The sequence below is a fragment of the Pinus tabuliformis genome, chromosome 1_2 (genome assembly GCF_031772625.1).
Source record: "Pinus tabuliformis cultivar Carrire ecotype Pingquan chromosome 1_2, CPIR1, whole genome shotgun sequence".
NCBI lineage: Eukaryota > Viridiplantae > Streptophyta > Pinopsida > Pinales > Pinaceae > Pinus > Pinus tabuliformis.
In genome coordinates this window covers 521,275,501-521,286,365 of record NC_142298.1, presented here as the reverse complement: position 1 = coordinate 521,286,365, position 10,865 = coordinate 521,275,501, and the positions used below count along the sequence as shown (strand labels likewise).

Here is a 10,865-nt window from a genome sequence, read left to right as displayed (position 1 = left end):
TCACATCAGGGTTTGGTAGATTTAGACTAAAAATAGATCTAAACTAATTTAATTTCCATAAATTTTCAATAATTGGTGTCATTTTTGTTTGTATTATTAATATCATAAATCAATACATGGTATCATTTTTATTTTATTTTTATTTTATTTTTCACCCAATTAAAATATTTACATTATATATATATTATAACATCTCTAAGATATTAAATTAAAAACCTTTCACCACAATAAAATGGGTAGTCGCTTGGATCACGATGGGTAGTCACATGGGAATCTGGAGTGGAGGTGGGCCGTACTAATATTGATTAAGATTTAATATTTATATGTTGAGTTATATTAATTTTTGAATAGTAAAAATATTTATTATAATTTGATACTTAATTAGTAGTAGGTAGTTAGGCCGATAGGCCTTTCCTATGCATCAAATTTTCGTCAACACTTTTACTCTGAGCCGTTGGATCAGATGAGACATTTTCAACCGTGGATGTGAACCAGAAAAGGAAAAAACGAAAAATCAAAAAAACATGGAAAGTCAAGAAAACCAGAGTGCTCGTTTTGGCAAAACGCAAAATTTTCTTTGTTGTTTCTATTATAAAGCTTTCCTCCCTCTGCCTCTTCAATGCAATTGCCATGCTTTTCATTCAATTGCTAGTAATATTAATATATATAAAATATCGGTGTAACCATCCAATTTATACATCATAATTCCGCTCGAAGCAGTATCGGAGACGTGGCACATTTACACGGTAACTACCTGCCAAGTGGCCCTTATATCAAATGAAAAATAGGGGCAAAAGTGTGGTAAATTTTGAGAAAAGGAGTCTCCATTACGGTAATTAACTGACAGACTGGCAATACGTGAGTGAGTACAGGCAAACAAACATTATTTAAATGGAGTCGTGGGACCACTGGGGGCAGATTTTTATGATCGCAGTTAAGTTTAGTAGAGTGCCAGTCAAGTTACCATTCCCTATAAATCTTCTCGGTCACGCAGCTATTTCTTCATTGAACTCTGATTCATTTCCACTGGCTTGATACACAGTCCAGTCGAATCGGGTCTTGAGGATGGCATTCGTAGGTTGTCAAGAAGGGGGTCGTGTCATGCACTGCGCTCTTCTTTGTATCTTTGTAACGTTGTGTAGCCTGCTCGTGGGCTCTCAATGTGCGTCCTTCGACGATTTCTTCTACCCCAGTTGGGCTGTCGATCATGTCATGTCCCAAGGGGAGTTGCTCCAGCTCAAACTTGATAACATTTCTGGTATTTATATATATTCTATTTTTTATCCCATTTCTATGCTTTTACTACTGATTGTGCGTCTGCTGCTTACATCAAGTCAAGTCTCATTAAGGTTGCTTTGTTTTCAGGTGCAGGATTTGCTTCGAAGAGCACATACATCTTCGGAAAAGCGAATGTGCAGATCAAACTCGTTCCCGGGGACTCTGCTGGCACTGTTACTGCATTCTATGTAACTGTCATTTGCCATACAATAGATCGGATTATATTGCATTTCTTGGGTTCTTGATTAAGTTTGATCAATGATTGAATTCATACTTTATACTTGGTTACTGCAGATGTCTTCCCAAGGCGATCAGCATGATGAATTCGACTTTGAATTTTTGGGGAATACTTCTGGGGAGCTGTATGCTGTGCAGACTAACATTTATTCAAAAGGAATTGGCAACAGATAACAACGTATTTTCTTATGGTTCGACCCAACTGCAGACTTCCATTCCTATTCCTTTCTCTGGAATCGCCAGCAAGTTGTGTGAGTATATATACGATAATTGCCATGCCTAGTTAGTCTGTGTATTACAGTGTCTGATGAGCTGGACGTTTGATGCATGCAAGCAGTTTCTTTGTAGATGATGTGCTCGTACGGATATTTTCCAACAATGAGAAAAGAGGAGTCCCGTATCCTCAAACTCAACCGATGGGCGTTTACTCCTCTATATGGAACGCAGACGATTGGGCTACTCAAGGTGGCCTCGTTAAGACGAATTGGAGCCACGAATTGAAGGCTCAGGGAGGAGCTCATTGCAAACAATGAGAAAAGAGGGGTCCCGTATCCTCAAACTCAACCGATGGGCATTTACTCCTCTATATGGAACACAGACGATTGGGCTACTCAAGGTGGCCTCGTTAAGACGAATTGGAGCCACGAATTGGAGGCTCAGGGAGGAGCTCGTTGCAATTGTTGAGTCGCAGATTCTATTTTCTTTCTCTTCATTTTGGTTTAAATTCTGCTTCTTTGTTTTGACTGATGCCGAACGAACCATCTTTAATAATCCTATCGGCCTCTCTTTGTACCTTTTGGGACAATTGCTAGCTATTATTCACTATTATGTACAAATGTTAGATTCATCATCATTATAGAAAGAAAAGCATGAAAAGTATTGGAATCATGCGTTAACTGCCCGTAAAAATAAACTTCCACGTTTTAAATTCCTTTAACTCTTAAACTTCTAAGTTTATTTGAATAAACCCAACCTTTGACCAAACCAAAACAATTTTAAATTTTATGTCGTTATAGGTAAATTTTGAATTATTAAAATTTTAAGTTTACAGAGGTTTTAAATTATTAAAAAAATTTATAATTTTTTTTTTATATTTAATAAATTTAAAAGAAAAATAAAAAATTATATTATAATTCATGAAAATTATTTTTAAATAATATAATTAATTATTGCAAATTTTCACAGTGTATTATATTAGATATTATTTTTTGGGATTAAACTATGTTAAGCAAGTCATTCATCTATAATCATTTTTATGAGAGGTAATTATAAGTGACTAATTTCTTATGATTTTTGAATCCCAAAAAATGATACATAATATGATGCACTGCGAAAACCCTCAATACTTAATTCTAAAGAGTGAAAGGAACTCTACTTGAATGGTTCATGAGGCACAATACTTGCTAAGGTTTTGCAAATCGGGTAGCAAGCTAAGTGGGCTTGATCGTGGGGAAAACTCCACAGTTAAGTGCGCTTGAGCTAGAGGCGATTTGGGATGGGTGACCTCCCGAGAAGTCTTGGTTATCGAGTGCAAGCCCCCCAGAAGTGATGATTGACGCTATGTGATTTATTTCACTAGTTTCAATCCCACTTCTTCACCCCTGTGAGCATCACCTGATGCGCAATGAGTGCTAAGTGGACTATTCAAAAATCATGAGAAATTAGTCAGTTACGACTACCTCTCATGGAAATGGTCATAGATGAAATCATGAGAAATTAGTGCTAAGTGGACTATTCAAAAATCATGAGAAATTAGTCAGTTACGACTACCTCTCATGGAAATGGTCATAGATAAATGACTTACTTAACGCAATTGAATCCCAAAAAATGATATCTAATATAATTAATTAAAAATGACTGTGATTTTTCATTTTATATATATTGGAAAAAAATTCTATTGAAAACTTTTCCAATACATATCATATACTAATCCATAATATGCATCTCACTTATCTGATTTGTAACTTGGTTCTTCTTGTCTTTGTCTCTCATTACAAATTACAAAATAGACTTAATTTTAATTTTCATGATAAACACTGAAAATCCAAATAATTGTACATTAATTAATTACACCCACCTCACCTTTTTTCCAAAAAAAAAAAAATATTGTACATCCATTAGAGTTAAAAAGAGTATAGAGAGAAATAACACTAAATACAGGGGCTTTCAAACATAATTGCCCAAAGATGATCCATCTAAAACGATTTGCAAATTTAACATTAACATTACACCACCTCACTTATCTCACCAATGACGCCTCTACTTGCACTCCTTATCTTTCATTACAAATTAGATTTAGTTTTCACAATTAGGACTGAAAATCCAACTAGGGTACTAATAATCACATTCTTAAGTGAAGTCGGCTTGAAACCTAATACCTATGAAATGGCCTTTTACTTTTGACTTCTAAATTTCCCAATATACAATGAAAATGTACAGAAATTTGAATAAATAAATAAATAACTTCTTTTGATTTGATGAGTTTTAAACAAAGTAGAGAAACCAACATAGAGATGGATTTAAATTTGATGAAGTGTCATAATAGTTTGAAGCAAATTAAAAATACATGCATAAACTAAAATATCCCTCCATTAATGGAATTGGGATACATCCATTACAAAAGAACAACAACCTATCCAAATCATTCATGACAGATTAATAAGGTTAGATGTTTGTTATTAATAAGATTAAGAATCTTCTCAAACAAGAAGATATCACAAGGAATCTTGAGAGCTCCTTTGCGGTCGTATCAAAATTCCTTTACAGAAGCCTCTAACAACTCTCCAAATAGGGGATGGCTGAGAACACTGACATATATCACAAATCTCACAATAATATTCTTCCCTACACACATAGGCAGGAATCTGTTGGGCATAATGTTGTTGTCGTTTGAATCATGTCTACTTCTCTCATGTTGGAAAACATTAACAATTCCAACCACCAACATTAAATGCAGAGTCTAGCTTCTTCTGGAGAACTCGGTGGAAGTCTCGAGAGCTAGATAGCTTCCTGAAGAAGCCACCGACTCCAGAAACTTCTCCACTGTATATAAAAACCCTCTTTGGCAATTAAATGAGTAAGTGTTCTGTGTTTTGTGTTCAGTATTCTGTTGGGTTATCAAATTTGGTATCAGAGCCCAAGTGAGCTGTGAGCTCAAAGCCAGAGTTGTGGGCTCGGTGAATTATGGGTTCTGTGGTGGTGAGCCGTGTAAACGAGGCAGTGAGTCTTGGTTGTGTGCAAATAGAGTAGTGGAGTTAATAGTAAAGAAGCTTTGTGAAGCCTGTGGAAGTGCGGTCAGACTTCCAAAAGTGCCTGTTGTGTGTGGCTTGTGATTACTTGAAGTCAAGTTACACATTGAAGACCAGAGGTGAGCATGTGAACACCGGGTGTCTTGGGAGGTGAGTGTGCAAAGACCTGGTGTCTTGTTGCTGACTGTGTGAGAGGATTGTGCTGCCTACTAAGGAGCCGCGTGGTGTGAAAGATTGTGCAACTTGTTTGGGTTTAGTATCTTTGATTGATCCAAGTTGAGAGATTCAGTGAATATGCCAAGACAGAACATGGAGTGTTCGTTGTGAGTGGTTGTTGAAAGTAAGCAAGCATGGTGCTCTATTTTTTTTCGATTTTTTGTAGAACTATTCTGTTGGAGTTTTTTTTTATCTAATCTAGTGGAATCTTGGCCCCAAATCTCGGCTAGTGGCTGTTGTTTTCTGTTCCTCCTGTGTTGCAAAACAAAAATGTGTTTGTAGGGGGTGAAGGCTCTAGTGAAGGGCGAATTCGCTGAAGTTACTGCTTGCAGAAGAGACTGTTCAATGTGATTTTCATGTTGTGGCCATGGAAAGAGTAGTAGAGACGATTGTTTGTTTTTTGTTTGGAGCTCAAAAGAGCCTTCATTGGAACGAACTGTGCGAACAAGGCACTTAATATTCCACTGGTAAAGTTGATTTTATAAATGCGGCTACACAATAGTATGAGAAATTTGGTATGAGAAAAACAAGTTGAAGTTTTTCTGGTTAAAAAAAAGGGTATATTTCCAGATAGTTTCATATATATAGTGAATGATTCTTGTGGATTTTTTAGTACTGACCATATATTGCAAGGGTTAAATCTTGAATGGATTTTCATTTTTATTAACCCAAGCTTCATGTTTGAAATTTGAAGAGTAGTGAGATTGTGCGTGAGTGGATTTATATTCTGAATTTTCTGGAAGTTTTGGAGTGGTGAATTTGGAGTTTGATCTGTTGTGTTCAAAAAAAAAAGGGGGCAACCATATTATCCAATGATATTGGATAAAATTTTATGATTTATGCTTGAGGGTTTATATTTGTGAAAATTAGTAATTTTTTTTTGGTGATTGGTATGGTGAAAATAAGTAACATGGCTAATGTATTGGCAGAATCTTATTTATCTGACTCTAACAAGTTAGACGGTGAAAATTATGCAAATTGGAAGTTTAAGTTGCAGACTTTGATGGAAGGCAACAATACATGGACGATTGTGTCTGGAGCTGAAGTTAAGCTAGTGTCCCCTCAAGCCACAGATGCTGCAATTCAAGATTGGGAGAGACGGGAAAACAAAGCAAAGGTTCTTTTGCCGATGACGGTTAAGGACAACATTATTCCACGCATTAGAGAGTACAAAACATCCAAGGAGACATGGGACACTCTCAAAAAATTTGTATGAGACGAAGACTACAAATCGAATATTGTATTTAAAGAGTAAGCTTCTTTCAATTAAGATGGAAGAAAATGAAAGTGTTAGTAATTTTATTTCTAGAATTAAAGATCTAAAGGATAAATTAGGTGACATTGGTAAATCAATATCTAGTACAAACTTGGTTACTGTGACATTAAATGGAATGCTTGATGAATATTAAATGTTTATCACTAGTCTTTCAGCTAGAGAGAAGGCCCCTACTTTTGATGAGTTGGCAAGTATACTTATGCAGGAAGAAGAGCGGAGAAGAATCCTTAAACAAAAATCTCCCAATTCAGATTTGGCATTAATGGACAAAGGGAAGCAGTCCTTCAAAGGCAAACAGTGGGAGAAAAATAAAGGCAAAAAGCCACAGGTAAAATCATTTCAAGGTACACCTTTACCAAGGACAAATGCCAAATCAAGTAGAAATGATGTGTGTTATTACTGTGGAAAACCTGGTCATTTTGCTAAGAATTGCATGAAAAGAAGGACTAATCAATTTAACAAAGAAGGCATTCAGGAAATTATGTTGATAGAGATGAAGCCATTAGTCATGACTTTAGCAATCTTAAAGTGTTTGTGTCCAATGCTGCTTTATCAGCAGAAATTAATGATGATAATTCTTGGTTTATAGATTCCAGTGCATCAATCCATATGTCATGCAAAAGAGATTGGTTTGATACTTATCATGAGATTAATAATGGCGAACACATCTATTTAGGAGATAATAGATCACATGAAATTAAAGGATATGGTGATATAAGTGTTATGATGCCTAATGGACAAGAAAAACAAATTCAAAATGTGGTGTATGTTCCAGGATTAAAGAAGAACTTAATTTCAGTCTCTATTATCACAGATCAACATTTAAAAGTTGAATTTGTGAAATCACATTGTTTGCTAAAGGATGTGCAGGACAACTACAAGGTTGTTGCAAAAGGAATGAGAGTTGGAGGCTTATATAGGTTAGATGTAATGAAGAATGGGCATCAAGCTTTGGCATCAACAGGCATGTCAACTATAGAGCTTTGGCATCAAAGGTATGGACACTTAAATCATAATGACCTAATGTTACTACAAAAGAAATTGATGGTAGAAGGTCTTCCAATTATTAAGGGTGAACACTTTGAATGTGAAGGTTGTGCACTAGGAAAACAACATAGGGAAGAATTTCCTGTGCATGAAAATAGAAGAAAACGTGAAATACTTGAACTAGTGCATACTGATGTATGTGGTCCAATGCAAACTAAGTCACTTGGTGGAGCATATTACTTTCTTATATTTATTGATGATAGCACTAGATACACCTGGGTGTACTTTATAAGAAACAAAAGTGACGTGTTTGAATACTTTAAAGAATTCAAGAGTATGGTTGAAAAGCAAACAAGAAAGAGCATTAAAATTCTTCGATCAGATAAAGGTGGTGAGTACACTTCAGGAGCTTTTATCAAATATTGCAAACAAAATGGAATTATGCAACAATTTACAGTACCACATACACCTCAACAAAATGGAGTAGCTGAGAGAAAGAATAGAACATTAGTTGAATGTGCTCGTAGTATGTTAAAAAGTAAAGGACTTTCTAATAGTTTTTGGGTTGAAGCCATTAATACAACTGTATATCTTAAAAATAGAATCCCTAATAAGTATCTTGAGCACAAAACACCATTTGAAGCATTTTATAGTCTTAAACCTAAAGTTAGTCATTTAAGGATATTTGGATGTAAGGCCTTTGCTCATATTCCTAAAGAGGATTGGAGAAAGTTAGATGCCAAAGCCATCAAATGCATTTTTATTGGATATTGCATTGATTGAAAGGCATATAAAATGGATGATCCAAGTACTCACAAGGTCTTTGCAAGTAGAGATGTTATATTTCACGAGCATGTAGATAAACAAATAAAAGAAGATGAACATAATATATGGCAATCTCCTTATGAAAGCTTTAAGGAAGAAGAAGAAGTTGTGGAATCAACTCAAGAACAAGAACACATGGACATTCCAAAAGACACATCTAGGAATCAAAGTCCACAAAAAAGTGATGAAGGCACTCCACAGAGAAGAAAAGGAGAAGGTACTCCACAAAGTAATGAACCTCTAAGAAGGTCAACACGACAGATTCAAGCCCCCATCAGGTATAAATATTATGCTTTAATGTCTCAAGTAATGACTATTTTTGATCCCTTAAATTATGAACAAGCCAAAAATCATAAAGAATGGATGGAAGCTATGAAAGAAGAATATGACTCTATAATGAAAAATGAAACTTGGGAATCAACAGAATTACCTTAAAATAAAGTCCATATAGGATCAAAATGGTTGTACAAGACAAACTTTAATGCAGGTGGTAGCATAGACAAGTATAAGGCAATATTGGTTGCAAAAGGTTATTCACAAAAAGAAGGTCTATATTATGAAGATACCTTTGCTCCGATTGCAAAAATGAATACAATCAGAATAATGATAGCATTGGCAACTAAATATGATTGGAAGCTACATCAATTAGATGTAAAGTCAGCTTTTCTAAATGATGACTTAAAAGAAGAGATTTATCTTGTTCAACAAGAAGGATTTGTAAAAAAGGGTCAAGAACATCTTGTATGCAAGTTAAAAAAGGCCTTATATGGACTAAAACAGGCCCCCAGATGTTGGTATGAAAAAATCGACAAATTCTTCTTTCGGCAAATATTTAAAAAGAGTAAAAATGATCCTAATTTGTATGTCAAGACAGATAGAAATGGGGATATAGTATTACTCTCTATATATGTTGATGATCTAATAATAACAGGGAGTGTTGATAAATTGATTACAGATATAAAAATGAAGTTATCACAGGAATTTGAGATGAAGGATCTTGGTGAGATGCACTATTTTCTAGGTCTTGAAGTATGGAGAGATGATGGAAGAACCTTAATCACACAAAGCAAATATACAAATGAAGTACTAAGGAGATTCCATATGAATGGATGTAAAGCAGTGAGTACTCCGTTGGAACAAAATATCAAATTAAGAAGTGATGATGAAACAAAAGAGGTGAATGGAACATTGTATTGACAATTAGTGGGAAGTCTGAATTATCTCACTACCACTAGACTAGACATTGCTTATGCAGTAAGCATACTTAGTCAATTCATGGCTAAGCCTCATGAAAGCCATTAGATAGTTGCAAAAAGGGTCCTTCGATATTTAAAGGGAACTATCAATTTTGGTGTTGAATATACTAATGCTTGTAATGTTGAATTGACAGGTCATTCTGATTCTGACTAGGCTGGAAATCCAGATGACAAGAAATCCACTACTGGATACGTCTTCAATATAGGATCAGGAGCTATATCATGGAGCAGTAAGAAACAGGCAACAATTTCCTTGTCATCAACTGAAGCAGAATATAAAGCATTATGTAGTGGCACCTGTGAAGCTATATGGCTCAGAAGAATACTTGAAGATGTTGGTGAAGGTCAACAAGAACCTACAATGATCAGATGTGATAATCAAAGCACCATCAAACTGGGGAACAATCATGTATGTCATGCAAGGTCAAAACATATAGACACACAATATCATTTTGTAAGAGAAAAGATCTAATCAAAAGAAATTTCTCTAATATACTGTAATACAAATGAGAATGTAGCTGACATATTCACTAAGCCTCTTGGGAAGGCAAAATTTGAGTTTTGTAGAAGTAAGTTATGTGTTGTAGAAAATCAAGATTATATTGTAAGCCTAGCTGAGACTTAGACCAGCAGGCATGACAATTAAGAGTATGTTTACAGTGTCTTATATATTGTGCTATAGTATATTTGTCATATGGTTGGAATTAAGGGGGAGTGTTGGAAAACATTAATAATTCCAACCACCAACATTAAATGCAGAGTCTAGCTTCTTCTGGAGAATTCGGCGGAAGTCTCAAGAGCTAGATAGCTTCCTGAAGAAGCCACCGACTCCAGAAACTTCTCCACTGTATATAAAAACCCTCTTTGGCAATCAAATGAGTAAGTGTTATGTGTTTTGTGTTCAGTATTCTGTTGGGTTATCTAATTTATCATTCTTCTGTATCTTGACAAACACCAATCGTCGGAGGGAGGAACACATATCGGTAGCTTTATGTAGCAAACAAAAGAAGTGGTGCATTGTGGACGACATTATGCAAAAAGCAGCCTTCACCAGTTTTAGCAAAGGAGGAGAATATATGGCAAGGAATCCAATGCCTCTGAGGATGTGGTATAGCACTGAAAATATGGTAGACTCGCAATAATGGAGGTCCCTGCAAGTTCGATCTCAATGGCCTCTCCTTGGCCTTCAGTTAATTTAGCAGTTGGGGACGCTTGTATGTCAAGCCTTCGTAAGGATTTAGCAGTTGGGGATGCTTGTATGTCAAGCCTTCATAAGGATTTAGCAGTAGGGAGAGATTGGCTACTAATTTGGGCAACATTTCTCAGCAATTGGGAATTGAGCAGGTCTCCTAGTGAAACCCATTGGGTATCCATTAACGTTTGATTGAGTCAGAGTTGGGATGCATTGGTGGATTTATCTGGAGCTAAATTTAGAAGAGACTTGTCGAGAGTGGTCTTAGGTTGGCTCTCATTATCAACAAGGATTCGACGACAGGTAAGTTTTTGTATCCAAGCTTCTGTGATCCATAATGAATTAAACAA

The 10,865-nt window shown here is 35.6% G+C and overlaps 1 protein-coding gene across 1 annotated transcript; it reads left to right on the top strand.

Annotated features, from left to right (window-relative positions):
* The first annotated feature begins 996 nt into the window (after nucleotides 1–996).
* LOC149206632 (xyloglucan endotransglucosylase protein 6-like) lies at nucleotides 997–1,704 on the top strand. The gene is made up of 3 exons (XM_089393756.1): nucleotides 997–1,258; nucleotides 1,366–1,466; nucleotides 1,573–1,704. The coding sequence occupies exons 1-3, from the start codon at nucleotides 1,066–1,068 to the stop codon at nucleotides 1,687–1,689; spliced, it is 411 nt and encodes a 136-aa protein (XP_089249882.1). The 5' UTR covers nucleotides 997–1,065; the 3' UTR covers nucleotides 1,690–1,704.
* Nucleotides 1,705–10,865: the final 9,161 nt, after the last annotated feature.

Coding starts and splice junctions, on each gene's coding strand:
- LOC149206632 (XM_089393756.1), top strand. CDS start 1,066: ATGGCATTCGTAGGTTGTCAAGAAGGGGGTCGTGTCATGCACTGCGCT. Junction 1,259..1,365: donor CAAACTTGATAACATTTCTG/GTATTTATATAT, acceptor CTTTGTTTTCAG/GTGCAGGATTTGCTTCGAAG. Junction 1,467..1,572: donor GCACTGTTACTGCATTCTAT/GTAACTGTCATT, acceptor TGGTTACTGCAG/ATGTCTTCCCAAGGCGATCA.